Source organism: Equus caballus, chromosome 5, assembly GCF_041296265.1.
Source record: "Equus caballus isolate H_3958 breed thoroughbred chromosome 5, TB-T2T, whole genome shotgun sequence".
Classification (NCBI taxonomy): domain Eukaryota; kingdom Metazoa; phylum Chordata; class Mammalia; order Perissodactyla; family Equidae; genus Equus; species Equus caballus.
In genome coordinates, this window is record NC_091688.1 from 74,164,923 (window position 1) to 74,187,152 (window position 22,230).

At 34.5% G+C, this 22,230-nt stretch overlaps 1 protein-coding gene across 10 annotated transcripts in view; it reads right to left on the bottom strand.

The window, feature by feature from the left end:
* Positions 1-22,230, bottom strand: part of PTBP2 (polypyrimidine tract binding protein 2) — an 84,281-nt gene that overhangs the window by 45,116 nt on the left and 16,935 nt on the right. For 7 of the 10 annotated variants that reach the window (XM_023641578.2, XM_023641577.2, XM_023641576.2 and 4 more), the window contains exon 3: positions 10,610-10,685. In XM_023641578.2, the coding sequence (XP_023497346.1) occupies positions 10,610-10,685 (76 nt within the window). Of the gene's footprint in view, positions 1-9,306; positions 10,686-22,230 lie in introns of those variants that run through there. The other 3 variants (XM_070268684.1, XM_070268683.1, XM_070268682.1) reach the window with 3 other exon arrangements.

Genomic DNA, 22,230 nt, shown 5'->3' on the forward strand with positions numbered 1-22,230 from the left:
TGATAGGCGTTTCGCTAACTCCAACGGCCACCACACAAAAAAATCTTACTAGGCTGACTGTAAAAGCTGGCCATAACTCTTTGCATTTCTGAGTAGCTGCATAGTCTAGTTGCCAAAAGTGCCTTATGCATGAGTTGGAAAAACATAGAAGGCTAAACTGGAGGACGGCTCTCATTACCTCTCTATCTGCAACAGGACATGTTGTTAGAACCTCATAAACATTCAAACTGTGAAACAATGTGTTGGAATACTATCCAAAGCATTATAACAAAATGAAATGACATCATATACAAAATGTCTGCAAGTAAATATTAAAATGAAAATCTCAAAAACTTCTGAATAACATACACCAGAACCTATAGAATGATTTCAGTTCTTTCACATAAAGCAAAAAGTCACACTTTTAGCACTAATAAATCCTACTACTACAGAATAACAATTAGCAGCACTGGCAGAAATATGTATACTTAACTTAAAGTGATATACCACTTCCAAAGCTGTAAAGAAATAACTCAAAAACTAAAGAGACCATATCTTACAACTGTTAAGTATTCTCCCCACTGCCAAATACTTACAAATTCCTTTCATTAAAATTCAATTTTAATACTAATTGAAGCTAGCTGTGTTTTTGAAATGTTTCACTTTTATTTAAGAAACTACTACAATATAGTCTTAATGCATTGGTTTATTAAATATTTACCTGACACAAAGTTTCTAACATTAACTTTTCTCACTTCTAAAATTATTTTTTTCTTTGACCCCAAAAATAGGTACTGTACACAAAGTCTGGACAGAGGAGGGAAAGCCTGTTAAGTCAGATTCTGTAGGAAACAAAATTCTAGAGTAAGGTCAATTAGAAGAAGTATTTTGGATAAAGCCGGAACAGAAGAACGAAATCCTGTGCTGTATCTGATAACTACAAAAGTTTCCTTGTAATACTGTCTGTAAAAGTCCCTTTTTGAGACATCTGGAGAACAGCATATTTTCCTAGGCAAGTATAATCACTAGTCTTTAAAGGTCTTCTACGCTATTTGCTCTTATAAGCAACAGCATTCAAATTGGGGTCTGTTAGAACATATACAGACTCTCATTCTACGTTAGGAAAAAAACAGAAAAATCTTAAAACTTAGTGTTTCCTCTGTGCATTAGAGTAAAATAAATTGAATGTACACAAATTTCTTACGCTAAAATAAGGCTTTAGGTAATTTTATTTCAACACTACAAAAAGATTCGATTCATCCTTTAGTCATAAAGTACATTAAGCATCATTTCTAAGCATACTTTAAGACAGTAACAGATTATTCTTTCCATCAAAACCAAATCTCATTTTCCACTTTTTTCCTTTGTTAACGGGACTATTATCCATCAACCCAGTGATTCTAAGCCAAAACTCTAATACTTCTCTCACTCTACTTCCAAATAACTTAGAATTCTTCTAGTTTCTTGATACATCATTTCCTCCATATTCTACTTTTAAGACCCTAAAATTCAAGACTTCAGTATCTCCAGAGCAGAGCTTTGTAAAGTTTTTAGCTGTCTTCCTGATGTACAGTAGTGACTCTCCTCTGCTTCCCTCAAAACACAAATGGAACAAAAATCCTTTCTAAAATGTAAATCTAGTAAAGTCCTAGCTCCTCAGTATAACAAATCAAATCCCATATCCAGATCCCTGCCTATCGTGACTCAACTTTAGTCATTCCCCTTCTCCTATTTTACATTCTAGCAAGACAAAGCTACAAGCAGTTCATGCTTCCCAGAGGCAGCCTACTGTTTCAAACAAATTTTGGATCTGCTTTACAACTTTGTTAATTGATAGAGAACATGCCCATCAGCCCAGATTCCCTTCCTGCTAATTCCCAACACCCACAGGCAACTAATATTTTGGTTTCTATACTAAAAATTATGTGCTCCTAACTTTATAGAAATGGAATCACACACAGTATGCAATGTTTTGTATCTAGCTTCCTTTGTTTCATATAACATTTAACAATATCCACTCAGTTTGTTCCAAGTATAGACAGTCATTCTGTTATTATTGAGTAGTAATCCACTATATGACTACACAACAATTTACTGATCCATTTTCCTGATGACAGACGTTATTTCAAGTTTGGGACCATCACGAATGAAGTTTTTTATACACATATTTGCACAAGTCTTGTAGGGAACGTGTTTTCACTGGGTAAAAACCTAGAAGTAGAAGTACTAGGCTGTAGGGTAGGGTTATGTCTAACTTTATAAGAAACTGCCAAACTGTTTTCCAAACTATTTTACACTCTCACCAACAATGGCAAAAAAGTGCCAGGTGCTCTGCATCCTCATCAACATTTGGCATTGCCAATCTGTTTAACTTTAGCCTAGATTCTAGTTGGCGTGAAGTGGTACCCCACAGTGGTTATAACTTGCTTTCTCCTGATGACTAATGTATGTTTTCCTGTGCTTATTAGCTATTTGTATATCTTCTTTCACTCATTAAAAACATGAGGCTGTTTCTATTTATTGATGTGAAGCATTCTGTACATACTCTGGATACAAGTCCTTTGTAGACATACGTATTGATATGTGAATACTGCTCTTTCCTCCCAGTCTGTGCCTTGCCTTTTCATTGTCTTAATGTTTTTGGATGAGTCTAGTTTAGATGGAGTCTAGTTTATAAATTATTCCTTTACAGTGTTTTTTGTCTTGTGTGAGAAAGCTTCATTTATGCTAAGGTTGAGAATACAGTCTATGATTTTTTTTCTTAAAGCTTTTTTCATACGTGTATCCAACTGTTCTAGCACCATTTGTTGAGAAAACTTCTCTTTCCCCATTGAATGACCAAGGCACCTTTGTAAATAATCAATTGACCTTAAATGTAGGAGTCTATTTCTGAACGTTATTCTGAGACACTAATCATGCTAATACTAAACTGTTTTGATTACTTCAAGTTTACAGTGAATCCTGAATCAGACAGTGAGTGTCCCAACTTTTTCTTTTTCAAAATGGTTTTATTCCAGGTCCTTTTTTATTACCACATAAATTTTAGAATCGACTTGTCAATTTCAATTTAAAAGCCTATTGGGCTTGGGGGCTGGTGCCACGGCTGAGTGGTTAAGTCCGTGGGCTCTGCTTTAGCGACCCAGGGTTTTGCTGGTTTGGATTCTGAGCACAGACCTAGCAGCGCTCATCAAGCCATGCTGAGGAGGCATCCCACATGCCACAAATAGAAGGACCCACAACTAAAATATACAACTACGTACTGGGAGAAGAGGGGGAAAAAAAACAATAAATAAAAAAGAAAATCTTTAAAAAAAAAAAAAGAGCCTATTGGGCTTGACTGATTTATAGATTCAATTTCCATTCCAATTTGGGGAAAAATTATATCTTCACATATTGAGCCTTCTAATTCATGAACACAGTGTATCTCTTCATTTATTCAGGTCTTTAACTTCTCTTTGCCATGTCTTCTAGTTATCGGTATAGACGTCTTACATATTTTGTTAAACTTATTCCTTGTTTTTTGTCTTACGTTTTTGTGAAGAGTTTAAAAATTTCATTTTCCAATAATTTGCTACCAATATCAGGAAACAATTTATTTTTGTATATTGAACTTGTATCTTGTAACCATTTGAAATTCACTTACTAGTTCTACCAAACACTTTGTAGATTCCTTTGGGTTTTCTGTTTTAAAAATCATGTTGACTATGAATAAGACAGTCTTTTCCAATATTTATGCTTTACCTTTAGTAATATTTACCTAAGGTAATATTTTACTTACCTCAAGGTAAGCAAAAAGCTGGGAAACCTTGTGGAAGTTCCCTTCCCTTGCTAGTTTTCTGAGAGATTTTGATCATGAATGCATGCTGTATTTGTCAAATGCTTTTCCTGCTTCTATTGACAGAAGGTTCTTTTCTCCTTTAGTCTCTCATTGTGATAAATTATAATTTGAATTCATTTTCAAATATTAAAACTTAACAATCCTGGGGTACTCTCAGTCAGTCATCATGAATTATCTTTTATATACTATTGGATGTGATTTGCCAGCATTTTGTTAAACGTCTGCATTTACATTAATGAAAAATATTAAGTCTGAAAACTTCATTTCTTATATTATCTTTGTTAGGTTTTGGTGTCAGTTATAGTATAGCTTCACAAAGTGAACCAGGGAGTACCCCGTTTCTCTATTTTCTAAAAATGTATACTGAAGATTATTATTTCTTACTTTCAAGTTTCATAAAATTTAACAGTGAAACCACCCATCTATGAGTGAAATTACTTATGCCTGAGTGAAACCACCTATGCCCAAAGTAATCAGTGGAAACATTTTTTATCATGAATTCATTTTTCTGTATGTGTGTGAGGAAGACTGGCCCTGAGCTAACATCCATGCCAATCTTCCTCTACTTTGTACATAGGACGCCACCACAGCATGGCTTGATGAGCGGTATGTAGGTCTACACCCGGGATCAGAACCTGTGAACCCTGGGCCGCTGAAGCAGAGCATGCAAACTTAACGACTATGCCACTGGGCCAGCCCCATGAGTTCAATTTTTATAGTAAATACGCAGCTAATATGTATCTATTATAGAATAATAGATTTTGTAAGTTTGTGAAAGTAAATTTGTCTACTGCATCTAAGTTGTTGAATTTAGAATATTAGCATTGTCTGTAAGATTGCCTTATTTTCCTATTACATTCTGTAGGATCTGTAAGTGGCATCTCTACTATTCACTCCCAATATTGGTAATTTACGTTTCCTTTCTTTTCTTGATAGGAGTTTTAAACCTTCCTTCTTTCTAATATAGGTATAAATGTATCTAATATAGGTATAGACATATTTTTCTCTCTCTCTCTCCATTTCTTGGGTTGCAATTAACAAATTTTGATATATTTTCATTCAGTCAGAAATATGCCCTTATATCTTGATTCATGTGTTGTTCAGAATTGTGTAGTTCAGGGGCCGGCCCCGTGGCCGAGTGGTTAAGTTCGCATGCTCTGCTTCAGCAGCCCAGGGTTTCAGCGGTTCAAATCCTGGTCGCGGACCGGGCCATGCTGGGGAAGCATCCCATGTACCACAACTAGAAGGACTCACAACTAAAATATATACAACTATGTACTGGGGAGCTTTGGGGAGAAGGAGGAAAAATAAAATCTTACCAAAAAAAAAAGGAATTGTGTAGCTCAATTTCTAAATATTTAGTAATTTCCTAGATTTCATACTGTTTTGGATTTCTAATTAAATTTCACTATAATCAGGTGCTATATGAGAGTTCAATCATTTGAGATTTATTGAGTTATTTTATGTCTTAGTATATGGTCTCATGGTAAATATTCTATGTACACTTGAAAAGTTATTCTGCAGTTATTAGGTAAAGTTTTATAAATGTCAATTAAGCCAAGCTGATTGACAGGACTGTTCAAATCTTCTACGTACTTTTTTTTAAAGATCTAATTGTCCTATCAATTATTGTGAGGAATGTTAAAATATCCAACTATGATTGCAGATTTCTGTTTCTCTCTTTAGTTCTATCATTTTTTTAATGTACTCTGAAGTTCTGTTATTACTAGCATACAAATTAAGAAATATTATGTTTTCTGAAATATTGACCCTTTCAGCACTATGCAATATGCTTTTTCCTATCTGGTAATATTTCTTGTCTTGAATTCTACTATCTGATGTTAATACAATCACATTAACTTTCTTGTGTCTACTATTTGCATGGAATATTATTTTCCAGCCCTTTTACTTTCAATCTGTGTCTTTTTACTTCAATCTGACTCTAGTAGCAGACAGCAAAGTTAAGCCTTGCTTTTTAATCCAGTTTCACAATCTTTGCCTTTTAATTGGATTTCCTACACCAGTAGTGTCCAAAAAAGACTGAAAGACACAACTTTAAATATTCTAGTAACCATATCAAAAAGTAAAAAGGAGTGAAATTAATTTCAATATTTGAACTCAATATATCTGAAATATTACTGTATCAACATAAGATTTTTTAATGAGATTCTTCTTTTTTGATACTACATCTTTGAAACACACGTCCTCCCAAATCATCTTAATTAGGGGTAGTCACATTCCAAGTGCTCAATGGCCTCATACGGCTAGCTGTTACCACATTAAACTAAATTAGTTTTGCCAATTTACATTTACAGACTTACAATGGGTTTACGTTTAACATCTAGCTATTTATTTTCTAATTGTCTGGTGTTTTGTTGTTATTCTTCTCTTGCAAAGTATTAATAAAATATCTGAATAGTATTCCATGTTAATTCCTCTATGGGCTTTTCTTTTTAAACAGCCTTTTTGATATATACTTCACATACAATAAGCTGCATATATTTAAAGCCTACAATGTGACAAATTTTGACCCATGTATTCATCTATGAAACCTTCACCATAAGAGGTATACATACCCACCACCCCCAAATTTCTCTGTGCCTTTGGCAACACCTCCTCCTTACTCTTCCCCACCTCTGAATTCCAAGCAACCACCAATGTACTTTTGGCTTGCATTTCCTAGTGCTTCATATAAATGGAATCATACAAAATGTATTTTTTTCCTTGCTTCTTTCACACAGCATAATTATTTGGAGATTTATCCCTGCTGTTGCACAGATCAATAGCTCACTCTGTATGGCTTAGCATTTCAATGTATGCAATAGAATACAATGCCCAAACAGTAATCACTTTTATCCATTCATCTGTTGATGGACATTTGGGTAGTTTTGGGTCTTCAATGGTACAAAAAAAGCTACTATGAACATTCATATACAAGTTTTTTAAGGAATATATGCCTTCATTTTTCTTGGGTTTTCTTTCTCCTCTTGCACAGGAGACAAACAGCTGGATCATACAGTACATACTTAACTTCAGAAACTGCCAAATTGTTTTCCAACGTAGTTCTATAATTTTACATTTCCATCAACAATATATGAGTGTTACAGTTCCTCCATATCCTTTCCAACACGGTACAGGCAGTCTTTTAAATTTTAGCCATTATAATAGGTGTGTAATGTTATCTCACTTTAGTTTTAATTTGCATTTCTCTAATGATTAATGATGCTGTAAGCATCTTTTTCATATGCTTATTTACCATTTGTGTATCTTTCTTGATGAACTATCAAGTATTTTTGTCAATTTACTAAGTTGGGTTGTTTTTGTTGCCTCACCTGTTCAGTTTTGGAGTCTATATAGTCTGAATTTATATATATTCTAGACAGCTTTATGCTTTGTAAAGACATTCTGCCTCTCCATGGCTTGTCTTTTTGTTCTTTTTTAAACTGATGAAGTCCTATTTATTCTTTTGCAGACTGTGCTTTTGAGATATCAAATTTTTGCTTAACCCAAGGCCACAAAGATTTTCTACTATGTTTTCTCCTACAAGTTTTATAATTTTAGGTTCTACATTTACGTCATGGTCCATCTGGAGCTAATTTTTGTATATCGTATGAGGTATAGACCCAAGTTTTTTGTCTTTTGTTTTTGCATATAGATAACCCAACTGTTACAGCACCCTTGGCTGAAAAGTCTCTTCTCTCTCCATTGAATTGCCTTTGTGCATCCGTCAAAAACCAGTTGTCCATTATTGCGTGGGTTTATTTTAAGTCTATTCTGTTCCACTGATCTATTTATCTTTCTTTATGCCAATGTGACATTATTGTGACTACTGGAGCTTTACAATAACTTTGGAAAACAGAGTCAGTCCTCCACATCCCCTCTCTTTGCTTTTAACTGTATTCCTTTGTATTTTTTAGAGATTATTTCAGTACGCAACCTTAACTTACTAGAATCTACTTGTGTTAGAGTTAATATTCTTTCATTTCATGTAAAATATAAGAACCTTACAACTGTAAAATTCCATTTATCTTTACTTTGTGCTAATTGCTGTCATATAAACATCTATACACATAATAAACCAAATACAAAGTTTTTTTCTTTATACAGAAACAGTGTCTTTCAAAGAAATTCAAAGGATTAAAAGAGGAGTCTTTTTAACTTTTTTCTAGTGTCATTCCATTCAGCCTAAACAAATCAGCTTTTTTCTTTCTTTTAGTGCAAGGTGTCAGTCTACTGTGAGATGTCTTTTTCCTGCTTGTTTTAAAGATTTGTTCTTTATCATTAGTTTTCAATATATTGACTATTAACTACCTAAATGTGTTTCTTTTTATCTATCCTACTTGATATTTTTCTTCAAATGTTTTAAGTTTTCAGCAATCTCTGTCTCAATTACAATATATTTGGCCCCATTCTCTTTACTCCCACTCTAGAACTCCAATTACACATATGTTGGACTGCTTGATTGTCCCAAACATATATTTTGTTCTCTCTGGTAAACTGAATAATTTCTGTTCGTCTGTACTCAAGTTTACTAACCTTTCTTCAGTTGTCTCCAATCTGATGTTAGTCCCAACCAGTGAAATTTTCATTTCACATACTGTATTTTTCAGTTACAACATTTTCTATATGCTTTCTTTATAGTTCTCTTTCTTTCTTAACATATTCCTCCAAGCGTTCACTCATCATTTCAAGATTTTCCTTTATAGCTTTAAAAAATATTTATAATCTCTATCTGCTAATCCAATATCTAGGTCATTTTGGGGTCTTACTATTGCATGCTGCTTCTCTGATTTATGGAATTTTTTCATGCTTCTTCACACGATTTATAATTTTTGATGGTATGCAGGATATTATGGATGATAGTTGTAGGAAGACTGAATCATGGTCTTCCCTAGGGGATGTTGTTTTGTTTAGGCAGGCAATCAAACTACTGATGAAGCCTTCATGTCTTGTCAGGCTAGACTATCTCAGTTTCTTAACTTGGTATTATGGTTGTTGGCACTTAGTACAGTGAGTGATTCTTTCTCTTAAAGCCTAGGCTTTTCGTAGTTTAAACTGAATGTCTGAGGAACTCTGCAAGATGTCTGCATTCTGACTTTCCAGAACTCAAATGTCTCAGAGCACTGCACAACTTTTGGAATCACCATTCTAGCTCTTAGCCCCAGTGCAGGTCATTTCTGATAGACCATGCAGAGTCCCAACCTGTACACATACAGCCCAGGCATTATTCAAAATTCTAAATGAAGTGAATCCCCACACCGAATTCTGTCCCCTGCCCTAAGCCCTGGACAACTTTTTTCAGGACCCTTCTCCACAAATCCCAGATGTCTAAGCAGCTCCACAAATCTCAGATGTCTAAGCAGCTCTAAGTTCCAATCTCAGTTTCTTCAACTCAATCAGACCTCCATGCTCTGCTTAGGCTCCACCCTCCCTGTGCTACCACAGTAGGGTACCCCAAGGCAGACAGCCAAAGTGACCACAAGACTCACCTCATTTTATTCCCTTCTCTCAAGGATCATTGTTATCTTGTAGTGTCTGCTCATCAATTCCAGACAACAAGTGTCCCATATATTTTACTCAGTTTTACAGTGTTTGATACAGGGGGGGTGAACATGAGGAGAGAAGGAAAGGTTGCTACTAGTTACTCTGTCATAGCCCTACATATTAATTTTTAAAACATTTCCATTATCAATTGCTACTATGTATAGTTTTAAGAAAATTAAACCAGCAGAGCAGAGTTACAGACATTTGAGCCTATTTGTTCAATTATTTGTACATGGTACTTTGACTATCAAAACCATGGCCTAGTGATTTTCTTTGTAATCATGACATGCAAAAGTCAGTACTAATGATGTGTGGACAAATTCATTTTCACCTCATTATGACTATACTAGGTAAGTACTTCATTTTAGTTTTTACTTAACTGAACTGTCAGAAACGTGCATCTGCGTGCCACAGTGTACATATACACAAGCAATGGCTATATGAAGGAAATTAAAATGCTTCCAGTCTTTTACAATCCTTTTATTGCCCAATACAATTAATTCCTCAAGTAGGTAATTCAGAGACAGTTTAGATAAAAGAACTTTGATTTTAAGTAAACAACGTAAAATGTAAGGTCTTACGCAAACTACTTCAATCATCATCATCATCATCAGATTAAAATTTTGGCCCATCAGTCATAAAACTAAGGTCTAAAAATTAGTCTATATTTATTTACAAACAGACATTACAAACAACCAACGTTACTGCAGACATACAATGTAAGAAAAAAACCTTAACTATGAAGATTAAATAAATCATCCAAGTAGATGAAGTAATTTCCAAGTATGTAAATAAAGGAACTCAATTAAAAGAATTAAAATACTGTTAAGGCAGAGAAAAAACATTGAAAGTACACAAAAAAGACAACTATGTAGTTGAATCTTTTGGTTTTTATTTACAGTTTGGGCTTTAAGACTTGTGGGATAGAGAATACTAAAATTATTCTAAGACACACAAACACTAAAAACAAAAGTACAAAAGTGGCAAGAATGAGGGGACTTACAACATGAAAGAAAAGGGTTATACTACTAAGTGATACAAAAAAAATCAGACTTAGTTACTTGCCCACAGAAGTCACCATCTTCAGGTTTTTTCATTTGACATATACATACTCTAGTAAAATTTCCTCTAAAATGTTTCAACAGAAAGCATTTAACAATAAAAGTTATTTTGGTAAAACAGACTACAGTTTAATACTCTGCCCCAAAAAATGGCAAAGAGTGACAGCCTGATAAGAGTAACACTTACCTGTAACCACCATGCTGCTCATATTCGAGTTTGGACTACTGAGAACACTGCCAGAGAGCAGTTCGTCAGATCCTCTCTATAAAAACAAACACATTAGCATAAGACAACTTTAAATTTAAAAACATTAATCTGAAGGCCTGTCACTTATCTGTAACTTTTCAAATATTCACCGAAAAACAAACGTCAGGTATTACACTACTGGAAATAGTTAAAAAATTTAATCCCTAAAATAAAAAATTAACTCCACTCTCCTATCAATCTCTCCCTATTCCGCAAAACCAATAGTTTTTCCTTCCTTCCTTTCACCCAAGTCTAGAAGACAATAAATAGGAAAAATGATTAGGTTCCATAATCAAAAAAAGCTTTGGAGAACCACCTCAATTTTTTCATAAACAAACTAATGCCACAGCACTGGACTTTTTCACAAATACTCTGACTCCTCCAATCCTACAGCCTTTAATCATCCAGATAACTGAGAAAATCAGAAACTTCAGAAAATCAGAACTTTATACTGGTGAATTGGACAACTAGTCTTCATGATCACCATTAAAATTAACAATTAGGTATATACTTCAGTGGCTACAACACTGAAAGCAAAAGCAAAATCTATGGAATGAGAAATTTCTTCCTGCCAGTATAAAAAGAGATTAAATCATGTCTTTAAATCCCTCAGAGAAAGGGTTATAAATTAATATGTTCTGGGAACTGCACAATTGTTCAAACCAGTCAGTGTTGTTTTACCTATTTTTAAAAAGTGTATGTTTACAAAAATGTGTGAATAGACTAATATTGAAAATAGCTAAATCAACTGTTTTGCCTATTTTAAGTATGTGTATATTTACATACATGGATATTAATATTTAAAATAGGTAAATTAACAGTAGTTGATTTAAAAACCAATCAGAATAAAGAAGTTGAATGCAACCATCAAAATGAAAAAATGTATAATATAAAGGAGACAATTTATCAAAGCATCTCAGGAAGTTCAAGACAATCCAAATTAACCATAAACCTTATGCTAATTTGTTGTTAAATTTATAATAAGCTGTATTATAACAAAGATCAAAAAGGTAAACAAATATTTGTAGCTCATCTCCCAAATTGTTTTAAAAGCTTTCTACTCACTAGCATCAAATGCTCAAGAGAAATACAAGCATGAGAAAAATAAAAACATAGCATTGAGCCACATTAATACCATACTTGCATCATACCTAATCTGTTATCAAGGCATGGAAGATTCAGTATGGCATACTTTTAAAAGGACATGACGAACAGATTTGATACTTTAGGGATTCTCAAAGTGTGGTGCCTAGACCAGCATTAGATTTGGAAACTTGTTAGCAAAAGATGTTCTCAGACCCACTCAGATCTACTGAATAAAACCCTGAGGGTAGAGTCCAGCAACCTGAGTTTTAACAACCCCTCCAGGTGCTTCTGATGCATGCTAAAGTTTAAGTACCACTGATATGCATCATTGGTTTACTATCAACAATAAAAATGTTTCCTAGTTTTATTTTTTTAGAGCAGTTACAGGTTTACAATAAAATTGAGGAGGAAAAGGAATTTCTCATACACTCTACCCCCACAAACGCATAGCCTTCCTCATTACCACACTGCCCAAAAGAGTGGTACATTTATTACAAAGGATGAACCTATACTGACACATCATAAGCACCCAAAATCCACAGTTTACCTAAGAAGTTCACTCTTGATGTTGTACATTCAGTGGGTTTAGACAAACGTACGATGACACATATCCATCATTATAATATATCGAGTATTTTCACTACCCTATACATCCTCTGTGCTCTGCCTATTCATCCCTCCCTCCAACCTACTCCTACCAACCACTGATCTTTTTACTGTGTCCAGTTTTGCCTTTTCCAGAACATTATATAGTTGGAATCATACAGTATGTAGCCTTCTCAGAGTGACTTCTTTCACTTAATATGGATTTAAGGTCCTTTCTCATGGCTCAATAGCTCATTTTGAGTTACTGCTGAAAAATATTCCATTGTCTGGGTGTACTACAGTTTAATCATCCATTCACCTACTGAAAAAGCTTCACCTTGTGACCTCTTGGTTGTTTCCAAGTTTTGGCAATTATGAATAAAAGCTGCTATAAACATCTGTGTGCAGGTTTTTGTGTGAACGTAAGTTTTCAACCCATTTCGGTAAATACCAAGGAATGCGATTGCTGGATCGTATGCTAAGCGTATGTTTAGTTTTGTAAGAACTGCCAAATTGTCTTCCAAAGTGACGATACCATTTTGTATTCCCACCAGCAATGTATGAGGGTTTCTGTTACTCCACATCCTCATCAGCACTTATGGTTGTCAGTGTTCCAGATTTTGGCTATTCTGATAGGTGTATAGTAGTTATCTCGTTGTTTTAATCTGTATTTCCTTGATGACATATGATGTGAAGCATCTTTTCATATGCTTATTTGTCATCTGTATATCTTCTTTGGTTAGGTGTCTGTTAAGGTTTTTGGTTCATTTTTTTAATCAGATTTTTCTTATTGTTGAGTTTTAAGAGTTCTTTGCATATTTTGGGTAACAGTCCTTTATCAGATTTATCTCTTTTTTTTTTTGAGGAAGATTAGCCCTGAGCTAACATCCACTGCCCATCCTCCTCTTTTTGCTGAGGAAGACTGGCCCTGAGCTAATATCTGTGCCCGTCTTCCCCCATTTTATATGTGGGATGCCTACCACAGCATGGCTTGACAAGCAGTGCCATGTCCGCACCGGGGATCCAAACTGGCAAACCCCAGGCCACCAAAGTAGAACATGCGCACTTAACTGTTGTGCCACTGGGCCAGCCCCCAGATGTATCTTTTGCAAATATTTTTTACCAGTCTGTGGCTTGCTTTCTGATTTTCTTGATAGTCTTTCACAGAGTAGAAGATTTTAATTTTAATGACGTCCAGTTTATCAATTATTTCTTTCATGGATTGTATGTTTGGTGTTGTATCTAAAAAGGCATCATCACATCCAAGGACATCTAGGTTTTCTCCTATGTTATCGTCTACTAGTTTTGCATTTTACATTTAGGTCTATGATACATTTTGAGTTAATTTTTGTGAAGGGTGTAACATCTGTGTCTCAATTCCAGTTGTTCCAGTAGATGTCCAGTTGTTCCAGCAGCATTTGTTAAAGAGGCTATCTTTCCTCCATTGCATTGCCTTTGCTCCTTTGTCAGAGATAAGTTGACTACACTTATGGGGAGCTCTACTCCGGGCTCCCTATTTCTGGGCTTTCTATTCTATTCCATTGATCTATTTGTCTATTCTTTCACTAAAACCACATTGTCTTGATAACTCTAACTTCATAGTAAGTCCAAGTCGGGTAGTGTCAGTGCTCCAATTTTGTTCTCTTTCAATACTGTGTTGGATACTGAGTCTTTTGCCTCTCCATATAAACTTCAGAATGTTTGCTGATATCCATAAAATAACTTGCTGGAATTGTGATTAGGATTGCACTGAATCTATAAATCGAGATGGGAATTAATAACATCGTGATAATACTGAGTCTTCCTATCCACAAACATGGAACAACTCTATTTATTTAGCCCTTTGGTTTCGTTCATCAGAGTTTTGTCATTTTCCTCACATAGATCTTATTTATATTTTGTTAGATTTATACTAAGTATTTCATTTTTGGGGGGCTAATGTAAATGGTATTGTGTTTTTAATTTCAAATTGCACTTGTTCATTTGTATACAGGAATGCAATTGACTTGTATATTAACCTTGTATCCTGCAATCCTGCAATAATTGCTTATTAGTTCAAAGAGATTTTGTTGATTCTTTTGAATTTCAAACATAGACTATCATGTCATCTGCAAACAACGAGAATTTCATGTCTTCTTTCACAATCTGTGTATCTTTTTATTTTCTTTTCTTTCCTTACCACATTAGCAAGAATTCCAGTAGAATGTTGAAAAGTGGTGGTGAGAGGGGACATACTTGTCTTGTACCTGATCTTAGGGAGAAAGCATTGAGTTTTTCACCATTAAGTACGACAGTACTATAGTTTTTTTGTAGATGCCCTTTATCAAGTTGAAGAAGTTCCCCTCTACTCCTAGGTTACTGAAAGTTTTTATCATGAATGGGTGTTGGATTCTGTCAAATACTTTTTCTGCATCTACTGATATGATCATGTGATTTTTCCTTTTTTCTAGTCTGTTCATGTGATGAATTAACCTAGTTTTCTTTGTTTTTGTTTTTTGTTTTTTGCTGAGGAAGATTCACCCTGAGCTAACATCTGTGCCAATATTCCTCTATTTTTCAGTGTGTGGGTTGCCAGTACAGCATGGCCGCTAACAGAGCAGTGTGGGTCAGCGCCTGGGAACCAAACCCAGGCCACTGAAGTGGAGCAAGCTGAACTTAAGCACTAGGCTATACTGGGGCTGGCCCAAGTTTTCTCTGTTTTTATGATAAGTATGCAATATGGCATTAAGAAAAAGTGCTCTGCAGAGCAATTAGGCAAGAAAAAGAAATATTTAAAGGTATTCAAATTGGAAAGGACAAAGTAAAACTCTTGCTGTTGGCAGAAGCTATGATTCTATATATAAAAAACCCTAAAGAATCTACCAGAAAACTATGAGAAATAATCAACAACTACAACAGAGTTGCAGGGTACAAAATCAACATAAAAATCCGTTGCATTTCTACACACTAATAATGAACTAGGAAAAAGAGAACTGCAACAAAAAGAATAAAATATCTTGGAATACATTTCACCCAGGAGGTGAAACACCTACACAATGAAAACTACAACACGTTATTGAAAGAAATCAAAGAAATAAACAAATAGAAAGATATTCCATGTTCAAGAATTAGAAGAATAAACATAGTTAAAACATCCCTATTACCTAAAGCAATCTACAGATTCAATGGAATCCCAATCAGAATCGCAATGACATTCTTCACAGAAATAGAACAAAGAATCCTAAAATTTATAAGGAACAACAAAAGACCCCTAATAGCCAAAGCAAACTTAAGAAAAAAACAACAAAGCTGGAGGCAAAACAATCCCTGACTTCAAAATATACTACAAAGCTACAGTCATCAAAACAGCATGGTACTGGCACAAAAACAGACACGTATATCAATGGAACAGTACTGAAAGCCCAGAAATAAAATCACATATCTAGGGACAGCAAATCTTCGACAACGGAGCCAAGAACATACAATGGAGAAAGGGAAGTCTCTTCAATAAATGGTGTTGGGAAAACTGGACAGCAACATGCAAAAGAATGAAAGTAGACCATTATCATACACCAAACACAAAAATTAACTCAAAATGGATTACAGACTTGACTTCAAGACCTGAAACCACAAAACTCCTAGAAGAAAATACAGGCAGTACATCTTTTCGAATACCATGTCTACTCAGGAAAAGGAAACAAAAGAAACAAATACACAAATGGGACTACATCAGACTAAAAAGCTTCGGCATGGCAGATGAAACCATGAACAAAACAAAAAGACAACCCACCTACTAGGAGAAAATATTTGCAAATCATGTATCTGACACGGGGTTAATTTCCAAAATATATAAAGAACTCATACAATTTAACAACAAAAAAACAAACAACCCAGTCAAAAAGTGGACTGAGGATATGAACATTTTTCCAAAGATATACAGATGGCCAAGAGGCACATGAAAAGATGTGCAACATCACTAACTATTAGGGAAATGCAAATAAAAACTACAATGAGCTATATCACCTTACACCTGTCAGAATGGCTACAATTAACAGGACAAAAAACAACAAATGTTGGAGAAGATGCAAAGAGGGAATCCTTGGTACACTGCTGGTGGTTCCGCAAACTGGTACAACCACTATGGAAAACAGTATGGAGATTTCTCAACAAATTAAAAATAAAAATACTATATGATCCAGCTACCCTATCACTGGGTATTTTTCCAAAGAACATGAAATCAATAATACAAGGAAATTTATGCACCCATATGTTCATCATTCACAACAGCGAAGACATGGAAGCAACCCAAGAGCCCATCAACTGATAAATGCATAAAGAAGATACAGTGTATACACACAACGGACAACGACTAAGCCATAAAAAAAAGACACTCATCCCATTTGCAGCAACATGGATGGACTGTGAGGGTTATTATGTCAAGCAAAATAAGCCAGACAGAGAAAGACAACCACCACATGATTTCACTCATATGTGGAAGATAAACACATAGATAAAGAGAACAGATAGTGGTTACCAGAGAAGGGAGTGGGAGTGCGGGCGAAAGGGTTGTAAAGGGGCACATATGTATGGTGACGGATAAAAACTAGACTATTAGTGGTAAGCACGATGGAGTACATACAGAAACTGATATATAATAATGTACACCCAAAATTACACAATGTTATAAGCCAATATGACCTCAATAAAATAATTTTAAAAAGAAACAAAAGGGCTCTATAGTCCAGCTTCCACCTACTAGGTATGTAACTGGTAAATTAACTATTCAAAGCCTTAACTTCCTCATATATACAACAGGGATAACGTCCACATCACAGTCCTTGAGATTAAATGTGGTAATACATGGATAGTGCTTACCAGGTAAAGTATCTGGCCCACATCAGTAGTCACTATACCACTATAATATTTCCAAGTGTCAACCAAGCACAGGGTCCACACATAATTGTTGAATAAATAAATAAATGAATGCTGATTATTAACAACTACCCTTCTTCTCAAAAAACATTGCCTTCTTCTAGTTTTCAAGAGTATATTTGACCTCTGTTCAAATACATATTACCAGTTTACTCTTTAGATGTTTGCTTACTTGTGAGTCAAAATCCTTCCAACCCAGTGGATTCATAAGTAATTCTGGAGATGAAGGGTGTGGAACCTAAGTCTATTAAGTAAAAAAGAAAGCCTGTAATTTTGATGTGTGGTGACAGGACATGCTCTTTCTCCTTCCTGCAATGCATCTTCATGAATCACAAAGTATTTTTAGTTTTTGGTTTCTTTCAAATTTTGTACTTGTGGTCTTTCTTCTCCCTCAAATAATTTTACACCTGCTAAGAAAATTTAACAGCTTTCATAACTGAGTCAGAAGAATTAATATCAAATTATTTGCAATTTTGAGATATTTATAAATGTATCACTTTTTTTAATAAAAAGGCAACTATGTTTGCTTTTCCAGTGAGTACAAAGCTTAACCACTATTATAGGCAAAAGAAGTGCTTCGACAGTACTGATAACGTTAACATTTCCATGTTATCTCATAGAACATTTTATTTGAAATACCCTGGCACAGTTGCTTAACTTGGGATATAAAATCGAATGACTCAACAGCATAGTGATTGAAGGGTATTCTACAGTAATGGCTGATGAAACACATTAGTAGTACTTAAACTCAGAATAACAATCTCTTATAAGAATAAGTGTTTTTTAAATTTAATTCATCTAAGATAGACGTCAATTGATCTTATATTCAATCAAAGAAAGAAACTGAGTGTCAAGATAAGCATCGATGCCCCTTGTTAAATATGACCACAGACCATTTTTCCTCTGCTATAGTAACAATGACCACTTCATGAGAAACTAGCATCCCAAAAAACAATTAGGAAAATGCTAATATAGGAAGATACAATCTACATACCAATTACAGAAAGAAATCAGCACAGACAAATATAAGTACAAAAGTACAGTTTAAACGACATTTTGCATTCATTCCAGTGACATAAATTTCTTTTTTTTTTCCTCTTGGTTATTGGACATTCTGTTTATCATCATAATCCCATCCAACTACCACCTATCATCCCCAGATGGAAGAGCTGCTGGAACTACCAGGACGGCAAGCAAAAACTGAAGGCTGCGGGTGACAACACTCCCAGGCTCTGCTAGGTTTCAGGACTGAGAGCAGCACAAAGACTTTCTCCTATGGAGAAGAGGGAACCATAACAAAAGTCACGGGGCAAGGATGCAAATATGAAGTTCCTGAGGAAAACTAGATTCTTGGAGAGGAAGGAAGGTACTCACTCTGGTCTCCTTGAACAAAGAGGTGTTGCCAAGAAGCTGAACAGGTGGAGTGCATGCTACCTACCTACAAGAAGCTGTGAAAGCACTAGTTCATACAACCAATAAAAATACAGACTACAGATAACAATGATAAACTGAAGAAGACCAAGAAAACCAAAAGTTGATTTTTTTTTTAACAAAACAGACAAATCTCAGGAGAGAATAATTTGGGGGGGAGGGGGAGAGAGTACAATTATACATCATCAGACCAGGCAGAGAAGAACAAAAGCTTAGGGAATAATGAAGCAACAAGATAAAAGAAACTTGGCCCAGTGAATAACCTCATGGAGCAGCTTGACAGGACAAAATCATATATATGAAAGAATAAGACATAAATAATTCATGGCAGTCACTACTCATGGCAGAGTAAGAGGGGGTTAAAAAGGAACGTATAGACATATGCAACAGTATTGGTAACGTTCAACAATAATTATCAATTCCAAATATTAATTTATAAAACTCAAATCCAAAAAGACAGAAAATGCAAAGAGAAAGACCTCCCTCAGTCCAAAATTTATTATCCTTAAATTTAATAGTCTTTCCCAAATTTACATACATCTACATGATTTTAATATTGATACAAAACAGGATCATGCTCTATGTGCTGCTTAGCATTGTCCCCTTTTCATTTAATAACAACGTTTAAAGATTTTTTAATTCAGTACATACTAATCTACTTCATTTATCAACAGCTTCATAGCATTCTAGTACATTGGTGTACCATGGTTTTTTAAATTCCGCACTTGCATATTTCAGTTATATACAATTTACCCACTGTGTTTAAATATCTACAAGTCACAAAAGTAGATCACATACTATGTAATGAATACCTCAATAAATTCCATAAAGAAAAAACTGTATAGACCATAATATTTGGTCAGACGCAGTAAGACATTTTAATGAAAAGAAGAGAGAAAATAAAAAAACAGACCGAAACTCAACTATTTTACTTTCATTAGAAGAACTTTTGAAATAGTTCCTAAATGACTTGGGTCAAAAAGAGAATCTAAACTTGAAATACAGACCATTATGAAAATTTAGAAAGACAAGTTACTCTTTAAAAAAACAGGCAAAAGATTAGTTCTCAGTACATGAAATGGAAATTATCCTTCAAGTGAAAAGCTGTTTAATCTTGCTCACATTAAAAACACATTCAAATTAATACTAGACTTAGATGCCATCTCACCCATCAGAGTGGCAAAGCCCCAATCATTTAACAGTATACTCTGCTGGGCAGGCTATGGGGAAGAGAAGCACACTCGTACTTTCTATACAGCAGGACAAAGAAATGAGAAAATTTTCCATATATGGCAATGGAGTGATCTCCAGGATATATTTATCATTAAGCAGAAAAGGCAAGATATAAAACCCTGTGTATACTGTGCCACTTTTTCTCTAAGGTAGTAGGAGGGAGGATGTAGGAAGAAATTCACATTTGCTTACATTAAATAAAAGAAGAAACCAAAAATTAGTGAAAACACTAAGGGGAGAGAAAAAGCAAAGGAGAGTAGACAACTATACTTCTATCAACGTGGCTTTTTTTTTTTTTTTTTTTTTACAGTTTTGGCTTTGGAAAATTTAGCCAAAAGTGAAAATCAAACCAAAATTAAATAAACCTAACTATCAGCTTAGTGGGAGAACTACAAATAGAATTCTCTCAATAAACTTTAAAATTCTGTAACTATACTATAAACTCTTCGTGGAATACATTTTAAGGATAAAAATAACCGCAAAGAAATCTTAAAACTATATTCAACAATTACAATGTTAGTGTAATACTTTTTAAAAACCTAGTATATACATGCAATAATGTTAACATTAGCAAGCAAGATTTTTTCAATGTACAAGACACACAAATAAGTTGTATAATTAAATATGAATTGGAAATACACAGGCTTACAATGTATTTCTATACATTTGTTAGCTCTGTCCACTGAAAGGGCCTTGAAGCAAAGACAACCTGAACACAATTAGCACCTTTGCACCCACATTATTGTGGTCTCTAAGGACCACTTCCCACCCAAAGAAACCAGCACTTTTTAAAGAAATGGCTAATGAAAAGTCTGAAGCAGGAAATGATTCTTCAAAGCAAGTAAATATCAAAGCTACTTGTGTCATGAGCTCCTGCTGGCCCAGGATAAAACAATTCAAGAATTTTGAAAAGAAGAACCATTGCAATAAGACTGGAAAATAAACGTAAAAATCCCTGCCTTCACAAAGACACTAACAAGAATAAAGAGGGACACTGGTTACACCGGAGTTTGCTAGAGTACCAACTCAACGGGAAATTTTTTTTTTAAGTCAAAATCTTATCCTGCTTTTCTTATAAAAAGGGTATTTCAGTATGACCAAATTATTTGATGGAAAAAGTTCTTAGAAGAATTCTAACAAACATATGGAGGGGAGCGGGGAAGAGGGGAGAATATCATCATTTTTGCAATACTTAATGAAATTATGCAATCATTAGCTACAAGGATGATGGAGAACTCTACACCAGATGCGTCAAGCTGACAACAACTAAACCTATTGATAAATGCTAACATCACAAAGAGGTAACTAAACATGTTCTTCCTGATGTGATACAACAGGAATTACAGAGAATATCTAAAAAAATATTCTTGCTAAAAATTAAACCTGAATCTGATCAAGCTTCATCTAACTGTTAAGTTTACAGGAAACAAGATATGAGGTACATATAAAACAACAACATGGAGGTATAATCAGCAAATCAAGAAACTGGAAAATTGTACAGAATAGATGACCCAGTTTCTCTAACAAAGAAAAAAAGGTGAGTGGGAAGATAAACTGATTACAGATATAAAAGGTATCAACCAATTCAACATTCTGACTTTCCTTGGTTCTTGATTTGAAAGGAAAAGAAACGTGAAAGATATTTTTGAGGCAACTAGAAAATTTTGACTACCACTAGGAGATTAGAGGATATTAATAAATTATTTTAAATTTTATTAGGTATAATAATTGTATCAATGGCATCTTTAAGAGAGTATATGTTAGAAACACACACAAGTATTTGGTAATATGAAATGATCTTTGAGATGTGCTTTAATATTCTCCAACAGGAAGGAAAAAGAAGAGTATTATACCATTCACACTACTTCTGTGTATCTTGAAACTTTTATAAGGAAGTTTAAAAAAATAAAAAGATGCAAGACACTGATGAAAGAAATTGAAGACAACACACATAAACAGAAAGATATTCCATGCCTATGGGCTGGAAGAATTAATATTGTCAAAATGTTCATTCTTCCCAATGCAATCTGTAGATTCCATGCAATCCCTATCAAAATTCCAATGGCATTTTTCACAGAAATAGAAAAAAAAATGCTGAGATTTGTATGGAACCCCAAGGACCCCGAACAACCAAAGCAATCTTGAGAAAGAAGAACAAAGCTGGAGGCATCACACTTCCTGATTCAAGTTGTATCACAAAACTACAGTAATCAAAACAATACGGTACTGCCATAAAAACCCACAAAGGTCAAGAGAATAGCATGGAGAGCCCAGAAATAAACTCATGTATATCTGGTCAATTAATTTATGACAAA